Here is a 27,765-nt window from a genome sequence, read left to right on the forward strand (position 1 = left end):
CTTCAGAGAAATTGCCACAATAGCTCATGTTTGGAAAATCTTCTTGCCTATTGCTGTATCAAGGCCACCCGGAAAGGTCGCCAAAGACATCTGAACTACAAACTAGGAAAATCTGTCAGTCTGCCACTGCCTGCCCTCACTCCATCTAAAGATGCTTCAAGCCTGGGGATGCCTGGGTGGCTCAACTGTTAAGCATCCAACTCTTGATTTTTGCTCAGGCCATGATCTCACGTTTCATGAGTTCGAACCCTACATAGGGACCTGTGGTGACAGCGTGGAGCCTCCTTGGGATTCTCTTTCCCTCTCCCTCTCTCTATCTTTCTGCTCCTCACCACCACCCCCCCCCCCACATACACACACTCTCTCTGTCGAAATAAATAAAAACTTTTAAAAAAATGATGCTTCAAGACTGACATCTAGAAACCTTCTCACTGGCAGCACTGGGTTTGTAATTTGCTACAACCACTAATAAGGGGTTTTCTTTTGTTTCCATAGAAATTCCACTTAAAATTAATTACTTGCTTGCTTGCACAATATAGCCCTAAGTTTGAGATCCTGCTGGCATGACTGCCTCCTGAAATGGGACAAGTGTTCTAACTGAGCTGACCTTTTCTCAAGACTAAGACTGGTTCATGCGATATGGAGCAAACTTCTTACCTAAGGTCCAGAACAGTTGAACCCCAGCTACTAGTGAACCATGTTGATCTGTGTGATGTTTTTCTAAGAAAAACCTTGGTCAAAGGGGGTATCTTCCAATTACTTCTAACCAGCCCTGGGTTAGCCATGCCTTGGCAGTTGGAAAATAAGAGAAATCTACTTATTTAAAAATTAGGTTTCCCTTTCTCTATTTGCAATCTCAATGAAACCAGTTATTGTACCAACCCTCTTAAACCTTTTTATCAAACAAAAAGGGAATGAACACCAGATGGGAGTTACCTGCCTGGTTACCAAGAGGACAGATTTTGACATCTGTCTGGGAAAACATTTTTACCCTGGAGGGGAATCAGGGCTCATGATCAAGAATCTTTCTATCACCTTAGGCATGCTCACCAACAAAACTGCTGTTGTTGTTGTTGCCCAACAAAAAAGAAAATAAACGTGTTAGCCAAGGTAGTGTTTGATAAGCACGCTGCTTTGGACTATGCTTGCAAAACAGGGTAGGATATGTGCCAGTGCTAACACAACTTGCAGTGTTTATATAATGCTTCAGATTAAGAACAAACTCATTCAGATAAAAGCAGAGAGTAAGCCACTTGGCTACAGTAAATTTCCCCAGAGGGGTCTAGAGAAATTGATTTGGTTAGTGGACTCTCTTCCCAGATTCCTCAAAGGATTGGGTCAGTGTCACAGGGAATACTAAGATTTGGGTTATCTACACTTTACATTAATTAGATAACGTAATAATCAAATATGCTTTCCAATGTTGTTTCAAAACAATCAAAAAAGGAACTGATATTTTGGTCATGCCAAATGTACATGTTAAGTCAAGTACCAGGGAATATTCCCAAAGGGGTACAAAGTTGCTTCATTCCTCAAATCCAGAAACTGTGCCCTTTTGCTGCAGGAAGCAGCCAGAGTGGCCACTGTCCCAACTCCTTCAAGACACAAGAGAAAGCGAAACCATGCCCATAAGGTTAATGAGGTTGAAACTAAAAGGAAATTTGAAGCTTGTTTTTCAGAGATGTGTTTCTCCCTAATCAGCTATGGTTTCTTGCCAGACCCCACTAGCAAACCCGCTAGATGTCTCTGCAGAGGCATAAGCTGAAGGTCACAGATATGGCTCCAGCCTGTGAACAAGCATTCCTTCCCCGAGATAATGAGCTCGACACCCAATCCAGTTTATACTGGCTCACCGAACATGCACCTAGCCCCTCACCTTGTCTTAAGAGGACCTCCCGAAGGCAGGGGCCAAATTTTGTCTTTTAATGGTAAGTCTATACCCCAAAGTGAACATGGGATGTATATTACATGTATGTTTGCCAAATGTGCAAGCTCCATCTTTCCTCCTTAAAACTCATAAGTTTCCCCACCCTTTTGATCAACATGTATGTATTCCCTGGCACTATGATAATTTAAACAAAAACGAAAGCAACAACAACAACAACAACAACAAAACAACAACCACCAAAAAACCTTGTCCTGTCCCCCTTCAGGAAGGTGGATTTGAGGCTTGCCCTTCTGTCTCCCATTTTGGCTGCCTCTTGAACAAACCCTTTCCTTGCTGCATACTCGATATCTCAGTGATTGGCTTGGCTGCGTGACAGGGCACACAAACTTGGGTTTGGTTGCAGACCTCACACTTCTATTTAAAACATGAAGAGGCCTGCTATAAAAGTTGTGTGCTTTCAGGCAGTTTTAGCTGAACACAGTCAAGACTATTTTATACTTTTTTGCCTTAAGTCTCTGAAATTATAACTGGAAGCAAAAGGTTGGCAAGATAAATATTTCGTGGCACAGAAAAACTAGGACTTATACATTTAAGCTCATGATTACTGTATATTTTCCAAATCACTGATTGTTCAATTTCATGCCTCAATCTAGGAAAGTTATGGGGGTCCTGCAGATCCTAGAACCTTATTCCATTTTTCACCTGATTGTGATCCAGGTTGACTTTCCCCATTATTGCTTTTACACAGTGAAATACACAATGACAAATTATTCAAGTCGCATTTTACCCATTAGTACATTCAGCGGGTGACTAAGAATAACAGCCTATTTGCTGACATACTTTTTGAAATACTACATGAAAAAAATTCTGGTAGCCTGGTGATAACAACATAAAAAGTGTGATATGTCAATAATACTATAACTGACAAAGCCATCTTTGAGAAAAAAAAACATTAAGCCCCTGTCTTTATGGTCATAAAGCAACCTACCTTTCAATCTGATTATGTTAACAGGCATCTGTTATGTAAAACTTTATAGTGTCCACAGTTAACTACAAGCATGTTCTTCTTGGGGAAAAATAGTTTTTCAACTTCCACCTAGTAGCTACTATTACAAACCATATTTTTAAGCCAAAATGGAACCTAAGTAGTTAATTAAAAAAAAATAAATTATATGTAGCCTAGTTAGGGAAATAGGAGTGCTTGTGTACCTCTGATAAAGGTATAAACTAGTCTACAGTTTTTCTGGGAGAAGAGGGAGTTATGTGACAACAGAGAGGAAAAAGCCTTTTAAAAATAAACATTTTCTTTGACTCTGAAATTCCATTTCTAGGGATTCATAGTAAAAAAAATAATTAAAAAAATAATTTGAGTATGTAAGATATGTGTTATATTTGTTTACAGTGCAGGACAGAGGAACTCACTTAAAAAGTCCAACAAAGACTTAAGTGGATACCCGGATACTGGAATACTATTTAGCTGTTAAAAATGAAATGCAATTCTGTATCTACTGACTTAGAAACAGGTCAATGATGCTGATGGGTTGGGTATGTTTACCAGAATGTAAGGTCACCACCCAAAATAACTACTGTAATCACGTGATTTTTACTTCCTCTTTTATAATTTTCTGTACTGTCCAGCATTTTACAATGAATATATATAACCTAATCAGAAAATGATATTTTCACTTTTTAGGAGGGGAAGCAATAAGGTTAAAAACTGGGTTAATTTAAAAAAAAAAAGAAAATTTATTGGGGCACCTGGGTGGCTCGGTCGGTTAAGCATCTGACTCTTGGTTTCAGCTCAGGTTATGATCTCATGGTTCGTGAGTTTGAGCCCCGCTTTGGGTGACCTCGAACCCTGCTTCGGGTGAGTCCCAATTCTCTCTCTCTCTCTCTCTGCCCCTTGCTCACTTGGGTCCTCTCTCTCTCTCTCAAAAAAAAAAAAATTAGGTTAACAGCCTCCAATTAAGCATGAGGAGTTCACAGTTTCTCTACGTTCCCCTTGGAAAATCATGTAAACAGTTTAAAATAATTTTTAAAGTGAAAAAGTTATTAACCACAAGGAAACACCTGAAAGGAGAGAAAGAAGACACTGGATGAGAGTTCAACAAAATTTTGGAAGACCTAAAGCAAGCAAACTAGCAGTAACTGACGGGGAGCCGAGAGAGCTAAAAGCTAACGGCCAACAGAGGACACTGACGAGAGGCAAATGGACCCCCTGAGCCCATGCCTCTGAAGACAGAGATGAGGGATACGCTGAAGAAAGAGGGTTGGCCCTCAGCTTGCACAGAGGACAGTTCTTCTCCCTGATCCTGCTCTTCCCCAGCTGGGCTGGAGACAGGTTTTCTTTTCAGAAAAGCGAACGAGAGAAACTCTGGACTCTAGGACACTAGGTACAACAGAAGGAGGGAGTAAAGCTGAGACGAAAAGGATGCTGTGGGGGTAAGAACCACCCACCCTACCCCCAGCCCCATTCCAATTTCCTCTTTTTGGCTACCGGAATAGGCAGTGAGGCTAATATCCTCCAGGCAAGGGACTGAAGAAGTCTGCTTTGTAGAAATGGAATGACTCAAGACACCAACATCTGAATAGCCTGTTGGTAAAGCCCAGTGAGCTTTCCAAACAGTATTTTAGTGCCTCGTTCTCAAATATGAATGGACAGACAAGGATCTGCAGATATAGGAGAGGCTGTGACCAAAACAAGCAGGAAGTGGAACTTGGAGGAGATAGGCAATAACAGGAGAAGTATCCTTCATAAAAGGAGTCCCTTGAACATCCTCGAAGGAATAAGAGACAAACACACTGACTGCATTCATGAAAGAGCAACAGGGTGCTACGAAAAGAACATGGAGGAAATGGGAATGAGCTCTTGAAAATTAAAATTCTGATACTGGAAATGGAAAATCCAATAGCTAGAAGAAGTGATAAAGTAGAGAGGCTCTGGGGGCGCCTGGGTGGCTCAGTCATTTAAGCATCTGACTTCAGCTCAGTACAACAGAAGGAGGGAGTAAAGCCGAGTAAAGGAGGGAATAAAATTCATGGTTCGTGAGTTCAAGCCCCACATCAGGCTCTGTGCTGACAACTCAGAGCCTGGAGCCGGCTTTAGATTCTGTGTCTCCCTCTCTCTCTGCCCCTCCCCCACTTATACTCTGGCTCTCAAAAATAAATAAACATTAAAAATGTTTTTTAAAAAAAGTAGAGGGACTACGCCAGAATGTAAAACAAAAAGGATGAGATGGAAAACAAAAGATAATAAAACCAGAGGATGAAAGCAGGTGGTCCAACAGTCACAGAAACGTAGTCCCAGATAAAGACACAAAGAATCTGGATGGGGAAAAACTATAAAAATAAGAAGGAGCAAACAGACAAAAAAGATAAATGGGTATTTCCCAGAACTGAAGGGCAGAGATCTCTAGATTGAAGGGGCCCACACCAAGTTAGTATCCACAACAATAAATGGTAAGAGATCCACACCAGGGCACCTCATCATGAACTATCAGAACAAAGATGGGCCATTCCGAGCACAGGCTGGGTGACCAGTCAGCAGGGATGGTTGTAACATGCAATAAGGAACTAGATAGGTTATTCTACTCTACGACATTTAAGGATCTTTCCGACATACAAATACATTTATATATGTTTCTATATATTTATTATAGTATAATACATAATGTATATATAATGTATGTGTATATACAATTTTTTTTCAAGAGGCAGGTTTTTAAAGCCCTGTATTTTACCATTAAAACAAAGAAATAGACGTCTCAAGGAGACTAATGCACAAGACATCATTAAATGACATCCAGGGACTTCAACAGACAAGTGATTTCTTACTTACTGGCATTGGCAGCTTCTCTAATTTCTTTCAGTATTTCAGCTTCCATGGCAGGGTTATTGCAGATATCGACCCAAGTTCCTTCCACTCCTTTCTGTTGTGCCAAAAGTGTCAACCTTTTCTGATTAGGAACCACAAAACTAATCACATACGACTGATCACTAAAAAATTAGAAAATAACACAAAATAGAAATTAAAACATTGAGAAAAATTGTAAGTTACTGAATGGAACAGTATACATAATTCCAAATACATATTTCTCTTATGTGTTACAGCTTCATTAAGAAGTAATAAAACCCATAGTCCTGGCATAAAGACAGACATTTAACCAATGGAACAGAACAGAGAGCCCAGGAATAAATCCTTGCATATATGGTTAAATGATCTTCAAGAAGGGTGCCATCACCACTCAGTGGGGAAATGACAGTCTCTTCAACAAACGATGTTGAGAGAATTGGATATCCATATGCAAAGGAATAAAGTTGGGCCCTTAGCCCATACCACTTACGAAAATAAACTCAAAATGGATCAAGGACCTAAACACATAAGAGCTAAAATTATAAAACATCTAGAAGAAAGCACAGGGAAGAAGATTCATGACACTGAATTTGACAATGCTTTTTTAGATATGATACCAAATGCATAGGCAACAAAAAATTGATAAATGGGACTACAACAAAAATTTAAAATTTCTACGTTACCAAAGGACACAGTCAACAGTGTGAAAAGTCAATTTATGGAATTGGAGAAGATACTGGTGAGTCATATATCTGAGAAGAGGTTAATATCTAGAATATAGAAAGAACTCCTATAACTCAATAACAACAACAAACCCCCCGAAATAACCCAATTAAAAAGTGGGCAAAGACCTGAAACTATAAAACTCCTAAAGGAAAACACAGGGGGTAAGCTCCCTTGACATCAGTCTCAACAATGTGTATTGTTGGTTTTGACACCAAAAACAAAGGCAACAAAAGCAAACATGAACAAGCGGGACTATATCAAACTAAAAAGCTCTGCACAGCAAAGGAAACCATCAACAAAATGAAAAGGCAACCTACAGAATGGGAGAAAATATTTGAAAACATATATCTGATAAAGGGTTAATATCCAAAATATGTGAAGAAGTCCTATAACTCAAGAGAAAAAAAAAAATCAAAAAATGGTCAGAGAAACCAAATAGACATTTTTGCAAAGACATACAAATGGCCAACAGGCATACAAAAAGACGCTCAACATCACTCATCATCAGGGAAATAAATGCAAATCAAAACCACAATGAGTTATCACCTCACAACCGCGAGGTTGGCTATCATCAAAAAGACAAGAGATGACAAGTGTTGGTGTAGATGTGGAGAAAAGGGACCCCGTGTGCACTGCTGGTGGAAAGGTAAATTGGTGCAGCCACTGTGGAAAACAGTATGGACATTCCTCAGAAAATTAAAAAGAGAATTACTGTACGATCCAGCAATCCAATTGCCTAGACAAAGAAATAAAAATCCAAAGGAGGGGCGCCTGGGTGGCTCAGTCGGTTAAGCGGCCGACTTCGGCTCAGGTCATGATCTCGCGGTCCGTGAGTTCAAGCCCCGCGTCGGGCTCTGGGCTGACAGCTCAGAGCCTGGAGCCTGTTTCAGATTCTGTGTCTCCCTCTCTCTGACCCTCCCCCGTTCATGCTCTGTCTCTCTCTGTCTCAAAAATAAATAAATGTTAAAAAAAAAAAATTAAAAAAAAAAAATCCAAAGGAAATGAAAACAAGATATTGAAGGGAGACGTGCATTCCCATGTTCACTGCAGCATTAGTCACAATAGGCAAGGTATGGAAACAACCTGTGCTCATCAGATGTGGGATATATATACAAGGAAATATCATTCAGTCATGGTAAAGAAGAAACTTCGGCCATTTGTGACGACATGGATGAACTCAGAGGGCATTATACTAAGCGAGATAAACCAGACAGAGAAAGACAAATACTGCGTGGTATCACTTATATGTGGAATCTTAAAAACAGGAAACGAAGTCAAACTCCTGAAAACCAAGTAGAAAAGTGGTTTCCAGGGGTTAGGGGAAAGAGGGACAGGTTGATAAAAGGGTACGAACTCTCAGCTATAAGGTAAACAGGGCCTGAGGATCTAACGTAAAAACATGGTGACTACAGTGGAGAACACTGTATTGTATAACTGAAAGTGAGAGAAAAAATGTTTAATGAGCAAAGGACTTGACATTTCTCCAGAGGTGACATACAAATAAATGGCCATCAAGCGTATGAAAAGATGCTCCATGTCACTGATCAATAGCAGGGAGAGATCCCCTCGCACCCATTATGATGACTATCAAAAAACTAGAAACAAGTGTTGGTGAGGAGGCGAGGAAATTAGAACACTTGCGCATTGCTGGTGAGAAGGTAAAGATGGTGCTGCTGCTCTGGAAGACGGTACGGCGGGACCTCAAAACATAAAAATAGAGCTACCCTATGATCCAGCGATCCCACATCTGGGTAGATACCCAAAAGAATGGGAAGTAGGATCTTGAAGAGATATTTGTCATGTTCATAGCAATATTATTCACAATAGTCAAGGGGTGGAAGCAACTGAAGTTGTCCATCAGTGGATGAATGGATACACAAAATATGGTCTACCTGCATAATGGAACATTATTCAGCCTTAAAAAGGAAGGAGATTCTGACACATGCTACAATATACAACCCTGAGGACATTATGCTAAGTGAAATAAGCCAGTCACAAAAAGACAAATACTGTACAATTCTATTTATATGAGGTATCCAGAGTAGTCAAATTCACAGAAACAGAAAGGAGAATGGTGGGGAGCCAGGGACCACAGCCAGGAAAAATGGGGAGTTGTTTAATGGACAGAGAGTTTCAGTTCTGCAAGATAGAAAGCTCTAGAGATTGACTGCACAACAATGTGAATATACTTAACACTAGTCACCTATACACTTAGAAATGGTTAAGATGATAACCATTATATTTTGTGTTTTTTACAGTTACATTTCTTAAAGGGTGTAATAAAGCCCATAAAAATAAACCATATTAACGTATAAAGAAAAGGATCTAACCTCTTAGGTTTCTGATTTAGAAAACTTTGACTAGGGGTGTTAACTTCTTAGGAAATTTACTTATGCTATGTCTCAGCTGTTAAGGATGTTGAATGAAGTGCTATGGCATAGCTAAGTACTTAGCAAGACACAGAAGGTGTCCAATAATTAGTTAAAACGTCTCAATCATCTCAAATGATCTTCAAACTGTTGAACTTTCAGAAATGCGTAACATTCCCCATTGCTGATGAAAATTTGATGTTTCCCTTATGATTATACGTAATCACAATTTTTTTTTCCAATCATCCTTTTTCTGGAATAATAGGAGACACAAATGCAGCCTTTAAAATTACCTTTTGGCAAAAGCACAGATGTTGTCTATTAGTGGACAGTTCTTCAATGCAGCTTCAACTTTCCCAAGGGATACATATTCTCCTGCTTGTAACTTCACCAGATCTTTCTTCCGATCTAGAAGTCATGAAGAACGAATGGTAAATTATCCGGTCCATTTTATTAAGATCCGCACAATTCTGATTTTCCCTCAATCTCATTGCCTTAATCTTTATTTACACAGATACTTCTTCTAAAATTCTGTTATAGAATAATGCTTGTTCATGCACATCCATTACAAGGAAAACACCTAGCTGAAGAAGTACTAGCTAAAATGCTCAGTATTTTATTATAATCTTAAATACTATGATAAAGTTAATGGAAGGGACAGGGTCTTACAGCATTAGATTTGAATGACAGCTCTGCCCATTACAAGCTACATGATCCTGGGCAGGTCAGTTGACCCCACCAACCCTCAATTTTATCAGAGATACTGACCCCTACCTCATATAAGTATATAGGACAATGTCTGGCATACAGAACATGGTTAATAAATGTTAATTCCCCATTTTCCTTATTTGACATTTCCTTATTAAAATGACAGTGCTCTAAGAAAGAATGTGCTGGCACAGGATGGCACAGCTTGAATAATCATCAGTGGCCTTACAACTCCATATGAATTCTGACTTGCCTACCCATAGCCTGGGAACCCACTCTACATGCTGACAGAAACCCACCTTTGATTCCAGTGCAATTAAGGATCAAGAAAAAAAAAAAAGTGGAGGGGATTGGTTCTAGATTAAATCATGTTTACTGGGGATTTCCCCAGTAGATCAAACTTCAGGATGAAGAACCAATTTTCCCAAGAAATCTTTAACTACATTCAGGTCAGGTACAGGTCCAGAGACAGATTTAAATGGACCGACCGCTAGAGATATGACTGAGGAAATTTTATGGCTTAAAAAGGACCTGAATGGGACTCTACAGAGTGGTCCTTCCCAGCTGGCTAGTCAAATTTTTATTTTAGCTTTTGCCTGATTAAAGGGAATAACAGAAGGGCTATTTTGGAGCTAAAAGTCTATTTCACTAGGCTTAGTGAGGGCAGTGCCAAACCAACTGACATTCTCAGAAGAACAGATTACTGTTGAGGATTTACGATTTTCTAAGGTTCCAGGATAGCTGGAGCCATATGTATAGATAGCCACTAGGGAAAATAATGTGTCCACACTGCCTCTTGGATAGGAAGGAAAATGGTGAGAATATACTGACCTATAATCTGTAAACATCCATCAGGGTGAAATTCTCCAATATCTCCAGTACAAAACCACCTTTGGCCATTTTCATCCACAGAGTAATCCTCTGCCGTTTTCTCTTCATTTTTAAAATACCCCATGGAGATATTCTGTCCACCAATTACAATTTCCCCTCTGGGGTTTGGCTTGTCATGAATTGTGTAGCCGCCTGGAAGCCATTAAATTAGTTATTGTTCTAAAACAAAATGTACTTGCATTCATTCTTAACACTCCTGTGCTAATATTTTTCTGCAGATCAAATTTTGTTACTCCTTGGGAGAACATTAGTTTCCATGTATTCACATTGACCTGAGGATAATGGGTAACTGTAATTTGGGGGGTACTGAGGAAGGCGCAATGATAATAACCAACCACCACCCATCCCAAACCTTCCCAATGACAAAATTTCACACTTAGAACGCCACTGAAGCTTGGGGTTCATAGAGCTTTAAGAAAAAATTACCCCCAAGAAGGGTAACGCTTGAAGCTGTTTTAAGTAAATTAGTAATATGCTGGTATCAATGCATTTCAGATTTTTTTCTAAGGAGGTTTTAATACAGGGGCGCCTGGGTGGCTCAACTGGTTAAGCATCTGATTTTGGCTTAGGTCATGATCTCACAGTTTGTGAGTTTGAGCCCTGCATTGGGATCTCTGCTGTCAGCACTGAATCCGTTTTGGATCTCATCTCCCTCTCTGCCCTTCCCTCTCTTGTGCTCTCTTTCTCTGAAAAATAAAAAAAATAATAATAAAACATTAAGGAGGTTTTAATACAAGAGAGCAGGTAGGGAGTGTCTACCAAAGGCAACACCATGAAGTGAGAGGGAAAGAGAAGCTATGGGAAACCGGCAGGAAACTGGATTTTCTTAACTTTGGCCTATGGCCAGTCACGACTTTAGACTTTTTAAAAAATTTTTTAATTTATTTTTGAGTGAGAGACCGAGCATGAGCAGGGGAGGGGCATAGAGAGAGGGAGTCACAGAATCTGAAGCAGGCCCCAGGCTCCAAGCTGTCAGCAGAGAGCCCAGTGCAGGGCTTGAACCCACGAACTGCAAGATCATGACCTGAGCCAAAGTCAGATGCTTAACTGACTGAGCTACCCAGGCACCCCACCCAGTCACAACTTTAAAACACTGAAATGACTTACAAGAGCTCTAAAATATTTTACCACTACTCATTACCTATTTATTATTGAATAAAGCTTAAGGGAAATATACAAAAATCTGAATTCATAAACTGAGATGTTGATTACGTTTTATGTTTAATTTTGTAATGTTTATTTATTTTTGAGAGAGAGTGCTAGAGGAGGAGAGGCAGAGAGAGAGGGAGACACAGAATCTGAAGCAGGCTCCAGGCTCTGAGCTGTCAGCACAGCACCCAACGCAGGGCTCGAACTCACGAACTGCAAGATATGACCTGAGCAGAAGTCGGACGCTTAACTGGCTGAGCCACCCAGGCGCCCCTAGGTTTTAAGTTTAAAAAGGATTCAAGCAGAGTCCTTTCAGCTGTTAGCTGCTCTTAAAAATTTTAAACTATTCAATATTTAAATATGAAATCCATTGCATATAAAATATTAAGATCATTCCTATTATATAAAACAAAGTTTCCCTCATGGCAAGGAAAACTCCAGAGACATATGCAAAAATGGCCCCACTCCCCAAAACTGATAGATACTGAAGTACAATAACAGAAAATAAAAATTAGGGGCAAAATTTGCCTTACCAAGTTGTACGATATACCTGCTTTCTCTAATTTCACTGCCTAATAAATAACCCATCTAATGAAACAGTTGTGCTGCTGAGGCTCAACACACCCAGACACATATTGTCTATGATGTCTTCAGATTTTCATCCTAAAATCGGAACAGCATTGCCATGGGAGACAGAAGGAGGACTTAGTCCCAGGATGTAAAGATCTTGGGAATGCAACTGGATTTTAAATGTGGTTTTTAAAAAGAAGTAGTTGTAGGGCACCTGGGTGGCTAGTCAGTTAAGTGTCTGACTTCAGCTCAGGTTATGATCTCATAGTTTGTGGGTTCTAGCCCCACATCAGGCTGTCTGCTCTCAGCACAGAGCTCACTTTGGATCCTCTGTCCCCCACTCTCTGCCTCTCCCACGCTCACATTCTCTCTCTCTCTCAAAAGTAAAATAAACGTTTAAAAATAAAATAAAATAAAGGGGCGCCTGGGTAGCTCAGTCGGTTAAGCGTCCGACTTCGGCTCAGGTCATGATCTCATGGTCCGTGAGTTCGAGCCCCGCGTCAGGCTCTGTGCTGACAGCTCAGAGCCTGGAGCCTGTTTCAGATTCTGTGTCTCCCTCTCTCTCCGCCCCTCCCCTGTTCATGCTCTGTCTCTCTCTGTCTCAAAAATAAATAAACGTTAAAAAAAAATTAAAAATAAATAAAATAAAATAAAATAAAATAAAATAAAATAAAAAGAAATAGTCATTTGCTCTTTGAGCACTGACAATAATGCACATAGGCAGAAAGTCATAGAGGAAAAACACTTAGGAACTCCAAGTTTATGTCAGATACAGCCCATTCACAGTCTTGGGTTTGAACAACCTAAGAGAATTGTCCTAGAAGGTAACTAACTGGTCCTTTAAATTTTCAGCCTATGGCTCCATTCAACAATGAATATTCCCTTTTAAGATCTTAAGTTTTTAAAAAAATTTTTTTAAGTTTATTTATTTATTTTGAGAGACAGAGAGAGAGAGAGAAAGAGCACATGTGGGGGAGGGGCAGAGACAGAGGGTGAGAGAATTCCAAGCAGGCTCCACACTGTCAGCACAGAGCCCCACGTGGGGCTCAAACTCATGAACCGTGAGATCATGACCTGACCTGAGATCAAGAGTTGGACACTTAACCAACTGAGCCACTCAGGCACCCCTAAATTCTTAAGCTTCTTAATTACTTTTCCTTTATCTGGCAAGGCCAGGCTGTTCATTATTTTGCAGTTAATGCAACACATTTAGTAGTTTTCAGTTTTACCAGGAAGACTGGTTTACTTCTGCCTCCAGCTGCTTTATAGAAAGGATTATCACCAATGTCTATAAAGTGCAGCCCTCCCTTTGCAATTAAATATAAAGATAAAATCATACAAATGGCCTGAGAACTGAGTCTCATCTGTGAAAATGTTTGTGGGGGTCAAGAGCTAAGAGGTTGGAGCATGCATGTGTGATTAGTCAGTCCCTCAATCCCTTAAAAATCTGGGGTTTCATTTCCTGGCCCAAATGTCCTCGCTAGCAAAGTCAAGCTTCCAAAGATCGGATATACATCCTTCTCCAGACCAAGGGAATGCCCCACTAAGAATGTTCTTCCTCTTTACCATCAAGTATTCTCAAGTTCAGAATCATCATGCCTAAATTCCAGAGGTTTTTCTTTTCCTCTTGGGACCCTCTTTACTGAGGAAAAGAAAGCACCGGGAACCAGCAACAGCAAAGAGTCCCTTGCTATCACAGACGACCTAACACTTTAAAGACTGGGTGTCTTGGGGCTCATGGTGGTTTTCAGTGTATCTAGAACCAGTAGAGCTGGTCATAAAACTCTTACCTTCCTGCCAGTCTTTTAGCTTAATTTCACAGCAAATAAGAGGGGCTCCAACTCTGCCCGTAGTATAGTCAGTAACTAGGAGGAAAATGCAACAAATATATTAGCATACCACATTTCAGACTCGTGCCCATGGGAGAACAGGGATATTGGAGTTAGAACCAGAGTCTCACAGATGATAAAAGAGAGGCCACTGTGAGTGCAGCGCAACGTGTGACCATGCTTCAGTATTTCAACTCTATTTCAACAGTGCAATCAGTACCAATGTTGTTACATCACTTTCGCTTCTCACGGGCTCTATTTGAGATAATAAGTACAAAAATCTCTGTAAAAGGAGGAGAGCTGCCCCTACCATTATCTACCTAAGATTCCAGGAGGACAGGTTTGGATTGGAATTCCTTTTCTGCCACTCACTGATTGACTGTGTAACTTGGACAAATTACTTAACCCCACTGGGCCTCCATCTCCCCATCTATTAAAGGGGGAGAGTAAGAAAACCTACTTCTTATAGAGATATGCTGTAGGGATTCAATGAGATGATGCGTGGATGGTGCTTAACACTTCTTGGCACAAACTCAGTTTTCAATAAATGTTAACTGCTATTACCAAACAGGATGATGACGATATTCTCCTTTTGTAATTTGTAAGTACTGCTATCAATAATCAAGTATTTATAGATACCCTATAATGTACCTAGCATTATATTAAACACTGAAAGGAGGAAACACGTAAAAGATAAGGAGACTATGCCCTCAATGAGCTTACAAACAAACTACCTGGGACAAAATGCGCATGAAGCAACTCAGAGCACATTTAAATACTCAATTGCATGGTACTGGAAGTGCACACAACGGTACCTCAGGGACTTGAAAGATCAATGTGAAATGAAATCACTGGCAAAGACTTAATTGAAGAGTTCGGCATTAAAAGGTGGCTGTGTCCAGTTAGCAAAAAGGGCATTCCAAGACAAGGGAACAGAAAATACAGAGAGGTGAGAGCAAGAATGCCCGTAAGAGAAAGAGAGGAGAGCAGAGCCAGGGTGTGTGTGTGTGTGTGTGTGTGTGTGTGTGTGTGAGAAATAATGGAAAATAATGATGGATGGGGACAACGGCAACAGATTAAAGATGTCTGGAAGCTAGATCCACCAGGGCTGAAGCAGTGAGTGTTTGAGGTGGAGATGCCCAACAGAAATATACAGGATCAATCACAAGTGATACAATAGAGGCAGGAATGGCTGCCGAAAGGCTGTTACCTCAGAGGAGTGTGAGGCAATAAGAGGCCAGGTACGAAAGGTGGCATGCAGGGGAGGGAGCAGTCCAATGAACAAATGGGAAGATCCAATTGAAGTTAAAGTTTTAAAAAATAAACAATTAGAAGACTTCAAAGCTAATGGTGTGAATGGTTTTAAGGATGGTAATACCACAGTCACCAACCATCTGCCAGGTGGACAGAAGGTCTGGGATGATGGCGTTGATTTTGGGCACATGAATATAAAGTGAAAGTGGGATGATCCAAAAAGTATTATCTACCCCAGTGTTTCCCAACCCAAGATGATTTCACCCCTCAGGGGGTATTTGGTAATGTTTCGATTTATGTTCCATTGCCACAGCTGGGAGGAGTGAGTTACTCCTGATACCTACCTGGCTGATAAACATCCTATAATGCACAAGAGAGCCCCACCAATAAAGAATTATGTGGTTTGAAATTTCCATAGTGCCAAAGTTGACACGGCTATTGGGTTTTGAAAAGAACAGAAAACAAACAAGAAGTCATGGCAGGAATATACATTCAAGAGGGAGCATAAAAGTGATACTTTCTTCCAAGAGTGCAGTTCTCTGAGGAAACAAGCATTTAGACAGAAGAGACTAAAGGACCAGGGTGACAGAATTTTGAGGACTGACAAGATGGCATAAATACAGACAAGGCTTAAACATAAAGGGCACACATGATAGTTCAACTGGAAGTTTCTAGAACTAAACCTGTTCAGGATTACACTGAATCTGTTATTACTTAAGGGGTATAAACATTAGTGGCAACAAACAGAATTATTTGCCATGTTACCAGTACTTACCTTCAGTAACTGTGCCGGCACCACATGATTCTGTCAGTCCGTAACCCTGACCCACAGGGCAGCAGAAGCAGACATTCATGAATCGGTGTGTCTGAGGAGACAGCGGGGCTCCACCAGACAGCATCATGCGGACATTCCCTCCCAGCAAAGCCTTCACCTTTTTAAACAGTAACCTTGAGAAAAGCACAAGGGGCAATAATTTGAATACATGCATACATTATGCTTGGTCACATCCTACTGTATAAGCTCTGGGAACTATTTCTTGACTTTGGTTGGACACCTACATTTCAGAACCATGGTGGTAATTAATGAGAGGTTCACAAAGCAACGACTAATAACATCTTGAAAAAAAAATGCCAGAAAATGACAGATGGTAGCTATACTTGTGGCGAGCACAGCATAATGTACAGAGTGGTCAGATCACTATATTGTCCACCTGAAACTAAGGGAACACTGTGCGTCAGCTATACTTCCATTTTTAAAATGCCAGAAAGACTCTTAAAAATTAAAGAAAAAAAAAGAGGCAGTGTTGGGAAACTGCTCTCACATACAGCAAATGAAAGAAAATGATGATGTCAAAGGAAACAAAAATTACAATTGTCTTTAGAACATTTAGTTATTGACCTTATCTCCCTTTTAATGAAAAATGTTTCCCTATATCCACCCTCCAGCACAACATTTAAAATAGCTGTTATGCTCAGGGTGCCTGGATGGCTCGGTCAGTTGAGTGTCCAAGTTCTGCTCAGGTCATGATCTCATGGTTTGTGGGTTCGAGCCCCACATTGGGCTCTGTGCTGACAGCTCGGAGCCTAGAGCCTGCTTTGGATTCTGTGTCTCCCTTGCTCTCTGACCCTCCCCCACTCGTGCTATGTCTATCTCTCTCTCTCAAAAATAAAATAAACATTTAAAAAAATTAAAAATAAGGGGCACCTGGATGGCTCAGTCAGTTAAGTGTCGGACTCTCAATTTTGGCTCAGGTCATGATCTCACAGTGTGTGTGGGTTCAAGCCTCTCACTGGCTGTGTGCTGAGAGCTCAGAGCCTGAAGCCTGCTGCGGATCCTGTCTCCCTCTCTATGCCCCTCCCCTGCTCTCTCTCTTTCTCTCTCTCTCTCAAAAACAAACACTAACCAAAATAGCTGTTATGTTCATATATTTATTACACTGTTTTATGAATACAATAAATCAGAAACCTTCCTGCAGATTAAAATCTTGAGTATCACCTTTTGTCAGAACTGACCCTTTGTAAACTCACACATTTTGATTCCAAAGTCTAACCTGGTTTTTCTTCATAAGACCAAATTCTGCAATAACGTCTTAAACATTTACTCAATTATTAAAATCTGTTCAACTGCCAAGATCAGAACTCAGAGTCTTCTGTCTATGTTTGCTATGGAAGCAATGAGGGTTAGAAGTGAATAAAAGGGAAATGCAACCTTATGATGATGGTGGTGATGCCCAAAGTAAATTAGCTTGCCATTTACTTCTTCATCTTCCAGATGTAAACACACAATATCTCCAGGCTCACACTACAGAGTCTATGAAATGTACTTACATATTGCAAAGTGGTGCATCATATCCCTTTTTGATCTGTTCCAACTTGTAATCATACCCTATCTTGAACAGTGTTTTCTGAATATAATTCATCTCTTGGACTTTGCTCATAACATTCTTATAAATTCTGTCCATGATTTCCTAAAAGGCAAGCAAAATATTCAATAATCTGAAAAGAATTACACCAACACGGAGATGGTCTTTAGTTGAAGATACCTTGTTTCTGACCTCTTAGGTCAAAGTTTTTAGTATAATGGATATATTTACTTTATTATATAATTAATTTCACTGACTTTACTTGTTCACGATTTCAAAAAGACTAGGGACACGTATAGGGATTTTCCGGTTCTATACACTAAGTTTATCTAAAAATTTTAAAAAATGTCTACTAGATTGTAAATAATTCATTCACCTCCCACATAAGTATCATTTTTAATTCTTTTTTTCAAATATATTCACTTATTTTCCAATAGCACCGAAAAACACCCAACTATGTTGAATCTAATTCTGATGTTTTTCTCGCTACTACCTTGTGACTCTTATAGCATGGCAGAGAGATTTACAGAGTTTCTTAAGAGTTGTCTTACAGAATTTTCTAGAGTTCCTTAAAATTCTTATGTCCCTGTAATTTAGGCATTTCTACTCCCTTTCAGTAGAAGCTAAGATTACAAAAACGAACAGGATTCTTGCTCATGGCTCCTTGGAAAATTCAAGGAGGACTAGGTTCGAGATACAGTGACTCCCAAGGTAATACACAAAACAACAACAAAGAACCCTGAAACAAACCAGCAAAAAAGCCCAGACTATCACTAAAGGATGTTTTCTTGAAATGAGTAAGCACAAATTAATAAGAATTATTGCATAAAGCACATCTATTTATAAACACCTAGTTTTAAATAGTTAAAGTGGCAATTAGTGGAAATTCAGTTGTGCTACCATGAATAGTTTTATGAATGGCTCTTTCGATATCATAACAGAGCCATTCACAAATAAGGACAGCAAAAACATCTCTTGCCTTATGCTATGGGAAAGTAGTCAGAAAGGAAAAGACAAATACTATATGGTCTCACTTCTATGTGGACTCTAAACCGGCCAACCTCAGCAACAGAGAGTAGACTGGTGGCTGCCAGAAGCTAGTGGGTGGGGCAAATAGGGAGATGTTGGTCCAAGGATACAAACTTACAGGCAGAAGATGAGCAAGTCCTGGGGATGTAATGTACAGCACAGCACAGGGAGTATAGTTAACAAGACTGTATTATATGCTCGAAAGTTGCTAAAAGAGTAGATCTTAAATGTTCTCATCACACACATACACATGGTAACTTTGTGAGACGATGGGTGCGTTAACATTATTATAGTAATCTTTTCACAATACATACATATGTCAAATCACTGTACACTGTATACCTTAATTGACACGATGGTATGTGTCAATTATATCCTGATAAAGCTCATGGGGGTGGAGGGAGGCTGCAATGGCATTCAAGGATGGCACAATGTTGTCCTGTCCATTTCCACAGATGGAATCATTGTGTTAACTGACATATTTGTCTAGATCTGTGATTGAGAAATTCCAAAAGTTCCCTACAGGACTTTAATATCCTGTAACTATCCCACTTAAGAAAGTGAATAGGATGTCAGGTGGAGGAAAAAAGCCTACAGGAGTGAGACAGATGTGACAGAACTACCTCCACTGCTCTTTCCAGTAGATAAGAGTCATGGGCACTGGAAGGCCTCTATGAGTAAGGAACACAAATGATAGTCATAACAAATTGGCAGGATTTATTATTAGCACAATAAGTCACCCTTCACTTCAACCTAATGTTACATGATGTTCAACTGAGTCAGTGCTTACAAGAAGCAGTGATGTATTCTAAATTCTCAGCCTGTGAATATGTGACTGTACAATACTAAATGGATCTTTCATTCTGATCCAGGAAAGAAACAAACTCAGATAATAGAATCTATCGATTTTCAGTAAAAAAGATTTTTTAAGGCCTATTTATACAGGAGGGGGAGGAGTTAAGGGAACCAACAAAGTTCAGTGAAACACCCATGGACCAGCAACATGAGAGTCTGTTTACTATCCTCAGGCCTAAAGAACCAAGAGGAGAGATGTATTATTGGAACCCGGTGAAGACTGTAGCCACGGGCAAGACCTGGTTATAGCCAATGGGAAAGAGATTGTTCAATGGACGCTTGACAACTGCCCCAAATCGCAGCCCAACAGGGAAGGAGCAAAGGCAGTAAATATGCAGAACCCCTCCTCTCTCCCTGCCCTGTGATCTCTCCTGAGCGCCAGTAATTGGCTGAACCCAACAAAAGACAAGCAAGCCCTGGTGATTCATCCACAGAAGTTAGCCTTCCAAGGCACCAAGTAAAGAAGAATGGACCATGGGCAATTAGAAGATACACAGCATATCCACAAACTCCTGCTTATCCTTCAGGCCTAAATTCAGACATTGCTTCCTACAGTCCTTGGTCTTTTTCCTTCTCTATGTTCTCTGATAGGGTTTACTAGGGACTCCTGTACTTTGAGTAATAAACCCAAAATATTATTTCCCAAAACACCAAACACAATCACAATCCTAAACAGACAGGCATAGTAGTTAAGAAAAGTCTGGTATCAGACTGGTAGAGTTCGGGCTCTGTGACTTTGGGAAAACTTTTTTTTTTCTTTATAAAACCAGAAAAATAGGATCCACCTAGAAGAGTCTTAGGGAGGATTAAGTGAGATAATCCATCTAAAGCCCTTAGGGACAGGTCCTGAAAACAGCAAGTACTGTAGTACCTATCATTAGCATCACTTTATTATGTTTTAATCAGAAGCTTCTTTCAGTTTCCAAACTTGCCGAATTCTTCAGCACCTCTAAATAAAAAGGCAAAGGCTACTGTGCCCTCTTTTAATTCTTTCATTATTTAATAATTTTGTAATAAGAAGCTTAAAAAACAAAGTGGCTGAACACTTCATTATCTCATCTCCAATTTTCCATGTACAAAAATAATTCTGGGAGAGATACTGGGATGAGACTTAAAATCTGATCGCAATACAAGCAGTCACGGTATACAGTCCCGCTGGAGTTTCCAAGCCTAAAAGTGCTAGAACATATCTGATTATGCACATTTGAAACACTGTGTGAAATGTTTATCATTACAAGGCCAAAAACGCTGTAACATCTTATTTTGATGAAAGGCAGTATTTCACATAAGGATTTTAAACGTCTGGAACTAAGCTTTTTTCTTTGGAAGATCTCTCAAGTGCCAGTTTTCCTAGTCACGATTAGGGTCAGGAGGCTTGGATTTGAGACTCAGTTCCATAACTTTGGATATGCTGCTTCAGTTCTCTGGGATGATCTACGCTTCCTCATTTGTTTGAAATTTGTGATTAGGGGCGCCTACATGGCTCAGTCAGTTAAGCGTCCAACTTAGGCCCAGGTCATGATCTCGCAGTCCATGAGTTCAAGCCCTACATCAGGGTCCACGCTGTCAGTGTGGAGCCTGCTTGCGATTCTCTCTCTCCCCCCTCTGCCCTTCCTCTGCTCATGTGCACATCGCGTGTGCACACTCTGTCTCTCTCTCTCAAAATAAACTTTTAAAAAGTTCAAAATAAAAATAAAATACAGTTTGTGATTAAACAAAAATGAGATCTAGAATATCTTCTACATTTGAAATATTATGGCCACTTCTCACGCTAGGTAATCTGAACTAGGTCATGTTCATCACTAATTTTCCAGGATCAGCAACACTAACAGGCATACGTGTCAGAAGTTTGCCAATGCTGATTTCAGATTTTAATGAACACACTTGCCACGATCTCAATTGAGTGAAGTTGTTTAAAACTGTATGCAAAACCCTGAGAACATCACCTTTAAAAAAGTCCAAGTGCAAGCAATAAAGGACATTTATATTCTGTACTCACCGGAACGGCCGCCATGAGTGTCGGCTTCAGCACAGTACAGTCTCCTTTGCTTCCCTTTTTAATTTTGCTGGACTACATGAAAGAAAAAGCAAATAGGATCAGGAGAGCCAGCCTCAGCAAAAAAGTGTGATAATTCAAGTACTGACAGTGACAGAAATTTACACAATGGAATCTGATCTTCTATGGCCCCGTTGAGTTATTGGTTACAACTCTCATAACTTGCAAATGTCTAAAGTGGAAGTGGCTTTAGTGCTTTATCCTGGAGATGATTTCTTCTAGTACATTTCGGCTTTCCTTAGAGGAGAAGCTCTGACTCATAATAAAGGAGAGTGGGATATTTGGGTAAAGTGCGCATTCTTATCTCTCACGTATCAAGCACAGCACAAATCATCCATTAAAAAAAGAGAATACAAAACCTCAGCTAAGGTACACTGAACACTAAAAGAAAATGGAAAATATTTTAACTTTCTTTGATTAGCCAAATGGCAAAGCCACCTCTTGAAGTCACTGCCGTTGATGAACACGATGGAAAAACACTAATTCGGTAACATCGTGGTTGACAGAATACTGAAGACCCTGCCAGTGACCATGTGGGGATATGCACATATATATCTAAGTATGTATATATTTCTCCTTTCTTTTGTTTTCTTTCATTGCTTACACACATAAATACTATTTGGGATTTCAAATATCAGAGCAACAGGTAGAAAAACTGATAAAGCAGCCCACTGAAAAAGGGAGATGAAAGGAAGAAAGAACCAGCTATAATGCAGTTCATTAGTCTGTAAGTTTAGATGTATGATGTGTCTATTAGTCACGCTGACACAGGCGGGAAGTAAACCAGCTCTTAAGGGACAGTGTGATATGCCAGGACCACCGGCTTCGTCATAGAAAACTTTCTGCCAATAGAACCAAATTGCTTTTATCCTGCTTTTCTTTAAGATGGATAAAGGAAATAAAATAACTGCTTGTTGTTTTATGTATGTGCGAGTGTGTGCACATTTGCAAGTGGAAACCGACGCCTGCACGTGCATATGACACATGGGAGGGCAGCTCTGTAGAGAGAAAGATGGGCTCTCATGTCCTGCAAGTCCAAGCTGCCCTCCATGTAGTGCTGACCAGTTGTCGCTTTAAAGAGCTGTTCCAGGGTAGCACTAGCCACAAGGAGCCCTTCTTCACTTTCTTTATGACTCTATGTAATGGTATCAGTTCTCTTCTTATGATCGCAATAATCTCAGGACAGCATCATGCTTATCTGTTGGCTTCAAATGTCAGGCACCTCTAATGTCCCACCTATTTCTGATTTCCTATCTGAGGGAGATTCCTGGGTTTTTGATTCCTAGGAAGATTGAGACTTTTTATTAGGAAGTTCGTGAAAAAGACAGGTGGGCATTCACTCCAACTGCCCCCCCCTTCCCTACACTGAGGCTATTATTTCCAGAAAGGCAGTGAAAGCTAGGGTTGCTAGTCCCTGACTTCTGAACTTCCCTAAGGTGGGGGGGAATCATACTCAAAGCTTATTGAAAGGTGTTTCACATTTTGAAACATTTCTAAATACAAGAAAAGCCCACTACAGTGCATCAAAAACATAATTGTTGTGGATTTTTTTTTCTTTTAACATTACAGAGTTTTCTAAAATTTTTATTTTACAGTTCAAGCCCCAGTCTTATTCATAGATCAATTTTAACTTGACTACATCAAGTCTCGTTTATTACTTTACTTGATCACTTCTTTTCTCCATTACTGTTCTAGCAGATTTTAAATGTGAACTTTCAGCTGAGTAGTTCATACGGCAGCTCTCCATCTTACAATGAGGTTGTGTTCCCTAAAGTACCAAGTAGGTAGTTGTCTAGAACACAGAACATTTTTCTCATGATAAACCCACTTCAAGAGGTGGTTGGATTATCCTGAGAAGTTGCAGGGAGGTGGTCATCATTCAGAAAGGACACAAGGACGTTATGGAGTTCCAGGAATGTTCTTTTTTATCTTGATCTAGATACGGATGGTTACAGGGGTCTATGTGTGTACATTAAATGCAATCAAGAAGTGTACTTAAGATTCATGTCCTTTAAGTTATACATCCAAAAACAATTTTTTTAAAAAGATGGTTGGAATCTCAAATCTAAAGACATCCATTTAACTTTTCTGCCTTAATATCACACAACCTACCTAACCTCTCCCTAAAACCAAGTCATTCCTATCTATACTCAGAAACTCTTTTTTGCCTCAACCTCTGGTTGACATTTTTCTATAGCAACAGGTCCAAAGAAGAAATTAAACAACTGTGGACAGTAGGTATTAGCTGTGTAATTTCAAATGCACGTAAAATACGTGAGTTAGCTCTAGCCATTGTTGGGCTTCCTACTGTGAACAAAGGAGAAGGGAGAACCCAGTTGGACTCCAGGCACAAAGCTGAGGGCTGCCTTTGGATACTCAATAGAACTTTCCATGATGATGGAAAGGTCTGGTACCTGTGCTGTCCAAAGTGGTACCCACTAGTGACACTTAGCTGCTGAGAACTTGAAATGTGGCTGGAGGGGAGGGGGACAAAACATAAGAGACTCTTAAATACAGAGAACAAACTGAGGGTTGCTGGAGGGGTTGTGGGTGGGGGGGATGGGCTAAATAGCTAAGGGGCATTAAGGACGATACTCATTGGGATGAGCCTTGGTTGTTATACATAGGGGATGAATCACTGGAATCTACTCCTGAAATCATTATTGTACTATATGCTAACTAACTTGGATGCAAATTTAAAAATTAAAAAAAAAATAGAAAACAAAAAGAAATGTGGCTGGAGCAACTGAGAAATGAGATTTTTCTCATATCATTGGAATTATCTCTACTTCAGCGTGCTGTTGTGGACAGCACAGTGTTAGAGAAAACTGAGAGCAAAACTGGGCCACGATCCTACCACCACATCTTCTCCCAGAAAACCTATCCCTGTTTATGGGTAATGTATCCAAAAGACTCGGTGCATTTATCTTCTCTACCCAAGCTATCCAGAGTCAAAATCTCATAAAACAAAATGAAAGTAACTGTAAGCTTCAAAATCATGTAAGAAGATGTAGATGAAACAACGCCAACAAATCCATAACTCTTTTTTACAGCTACATATTTGCCCACAGGGGCTATTTTTGAAGTCGAGGAGAAAGCTGCCAGTGAACTGAAGTGTCTCACATTCGCAGTAATACGTTCTCAGCCAAACAGCGCAACTTAATAGGATGGCGCGGAAAGAGTAAAAGGCTTGTCACCTGGTCAGAGAGTGTAAGTGGAGAAGAATAGCCAATCCTACAGCCGTAGGTAAAGCAGGATATCTCTGCTGTCAGTTCTAGCACATGAGCCAAAGGCAAGTAGCCAATGTAAGTGTCCTTTGGTCTAAAATGAAATAAGAGAAACATGTAAGCGGTCAGGAAAAAGGCATGGTTAAGTAGAAACATCAATAGCCTTCTCGTTTCTACACAGATGGAGTTTAGACGATGTCGAACAGGAGCTCTCATCGCAAAGAAGAACATGGAATGAGTCTCTCTTACCCCAGCCCAGGAATCCTCTCACACTGGCCTGTCATTCCAGCTATCAAATTGCTATGGTGCATCATCACTCCCTTGGGCCGGCCGGTAGAACCACTGGTATACATGACAATAGCCATGTCCGAAGGAGTTGGTCTGTTCGGAGGAATGCTCGCTAAAAGAATGAAAAAGCACTGCGTTTTCTTCAGTTTAGAAGTTCAATTGCTTACACAAAGATTAAGAGTTTTTAGGTATTTTTTGCATAATGATGAACCATGTAAAACAAATGCTCTCTACTGACAACCGACACAAAAAATGGTGATCGAATTTCTGGTTACCTGCAGTGAGAGTCTTGAACGCCACTGTGGCCCTTTTTCTGGGTGTTGAGCCCAATCCCGGTCTACCCCTGCCTGGCCGAGGTGCTGCACACACAGCAGTGCTGTGGAAAGCTAGCCAGGACTTTGGAGAATCAGGGAGATAGACTATTGTGTGCAAGCCCTTCAGGCCTCAGTTTGCTCACCTTTAAAATGAGATGGCTGGGCCTGATTATGGTTCTCAACCACTGGGGGGCATGAGAATTACCTGCAGAACTTAAACAAAATACAGTCTCTGTCTCTGGCCCCCACCTCTGAGCATTCTGGGTCTGGGATGGATCAAAGGCTCCACAGGTGACACTCATACACACCCCTGATTGAAAGCCACTGGACTTGGTATTTTTCTCACTTTTTATAAAAATAATTTAATAATAACTGAACCATGGACACTGAATTAGATAACCATTATACATTTAACAGATTATTTTAAGATTACATTCCAAGCAGCACATATAATCCAAAGAACACCAAACCAAAATGATATTTTCTACTGTTTTTAGTGTTGCTTCTTGAAATCTGTGTAGGAAATCAGTTTTTCAAAGTGCTGAAAGTGTACCTAGATAAAAATAACACCAAGAGGTCCTTTCTCTCTTCTCTCTCTCTGTGACTCACTCGCTCACTCACTCCTGTAGTTACAACCCATGTTATGTGTCTGGCTTCAGGACTCTTTTGGGTCTTCCAGATTTAGTGCTTATTGCCCTATCTGGATTGGACCATACTTTGATTCTGTCTAATCAAAATGAGACAGGAATTTTATGATACTGAGAGAGACCGTGTGGAGAGGTTTATAAACACTTCATTCCCTATCAATGGTAATATCTAAATAGTATCTAAATTTCACTTCTCTTAGCCCTCTGTCTGAACTTAGGAATATTATTGTTGTTGTTATCGTAATTTATTGTATTTTCGAAAGAGAGAGAGTGTGTTTGCATGAGTTGGGGTGAGGGGAAGAGGGAGAGAGAGAGAACCTTAAGCAGGCTCCATGCTCAGCATGGAGCCTGACACAGGGCTCGATCCCACGACCATGGGATCATGACCTGAGCCAAAATCAAGAGTCGATGTTCAAGTGACTGAGCCACCCAGGTGTCCCTGAAGGTACAAATGTTGCATCATCTTAAAGGTCCTGAGCTCCAGTGCTATCTTTGCTTTTACTGAATGACTGGGGGAGGAAAATAGAGAGGTCTTCCCAACAGATTATATTCAGCCATCTTGAGCAGGGGTCGGCAGACTCCTTTTCAGAAAGGACCAGACGGTAAATATTTTAGGCTCTGAGGGCCATACAGCCTCTGCCAAAGGTACCCAGCCATAGACACTTGTTAAATAGTTGTCACGGTATTCTAGTCCAACTTTATTTACAGAAACAGACAGCAGGCTGTAATTTGCCAACCAATGTACTAGAGTCGTGTTTCTCAAACTATGTGTTGTGAGGACCTTTTCCCCTCTAATGATTTATGGATAGATGCTTTTGTAAAATACAATAAAAAGGCATTATTGGAAAAATGAAATGAACATAACACACAAACTTAAAATTTTTGCATTGGGGTGCCTGGGGGGCTCAGTCCGTTGAGTGTCTGACTCTTCATTTCAGCTCAGGTCATGATCTAGCATTTCGTTGAGTTCAAGGCCCACGTCGGGCTCTGCGCTGAGGGTGGAGCCTGCTTGGATTCTCGCTCTCTCCCATTCTCTCTGCCCCTGACCCACATGCACACACTCTCTCTCACACACACACAAAGTAAATAAACATTCAATCATATATGGTCTTGATAAAAATTTTAAAACTTTTTTTTAAATCCAAGAAGTGTACAGTTTTCACTTGCATTACTTCCTTTCCTGCCCTACTGACAACAAACCTTAAACAGACGAATAAATTTGTTTTACCAGCTTTACTTACCGTTTTCGGGCTTGGATCCCAACTCTTCTACTGATTGCATGCTGTGAATCTCAAATCCTTCAGGGTATTCTGCTTTATTGATAGTCTTATTGTCCACATAAATTATATGTTTGACACAGTTGATATCTAACAGTGCAGTCTGTTGAACAGAAACAAGATCCAGCTATTAAATACGGGCCCACGGTAAACTCAGTTATTGGACATTTTCATGACCTATCAGATAACACCATGTTAATTAAGAGAAATATTTTTATTTACCTTAAGTTTACTTTCCAGAAGTTCAACGCTAGTGATCAGGTAGGTGGCCTCGGATTCATTTAACCCATGAACTACAGCTTCTTTGCCAAGCGTGGCATATAAAGTCACAACTACATAATAAAAAAAAATACAAATGTGAACTAATTAAACAGTTAGGAGCTACATTATTTAAGTCAGCCTTTTGTGATAGGAACATTCATGGATGCACACATCTTATAATGTAATTTCATTTCACAGTCTCTGCCAATAT

At 40.1% G+C, this 27,765-nt stretch overlaps 1 protein-coding gene across 2 annotated transcripts in view; it reads right to left on the reverse strand.

The window, feature by feature from the left end:
* ACSL4 (acyl-CoA synthetase long chain family member 4) overlaps nt 1-27,765 on the reverse strand; it is an 86,612-nt gene that overhangs the window by 12,109 nt on the left and 46,738 nt on the right. For both annotated transcript variants that reach the window (XM_049644171.1, XM_049644170.1), the window contains 11 exons: nt 27,516-27,625; nt 27,258-27,396; nt 25,017-25,167; nt 24,738-24,861; nt 21,484-21,555; nt 17,566-17,705; nt 16,013-16,185; nt 13,945-14,019; nt 10,376-10,567; nt 9,130-9,244; nt 5,727-5,884 (listed from right to left, as the gene is read on the reverse strand). In XM_049644171.1, the coding sequence (XP_049500128.1) occupies nt 5,727-5,884; nt 9,130-9,244; nt 10,376-10,567; nt 13,945-14,019; nt 16,013-16,185; nt 17,566-17,705; nt 21,484-21,555; nt 24,738-24,861; nt 25,017-25,167; nt 27,258-27,396; nt 27,516-27,625 (1,449 nt within the window). The remainder of the gene's footprint in view (nt 1-5,726; nt 5,885-9,129; nt 9,245-10,375; nt 10,568-13,944; nt 14,020-16,012; nt 16,186-17,565; nt 17,706-21,483; nt 21,556-24,737; nt 24,862-25,016; nt 25,168-27,257; nt 27,397-27,515; nt 27,626-27,765) is intronic.

The sequence above is a fragment of the Panthera uncia genome, chromosome X (assembly GCF_023721935.1).
Source record: "Panthera uncia isolate 11264 chromosome X, Puncia_PCG_1.0, whole genome shotgun sequence".
Classification (NCBI taxonomy): Eukaryota; Metazoa; Chordata; class Mammalia; order Carnivora; family Felidae; genus Panthera; species Panthera uncia.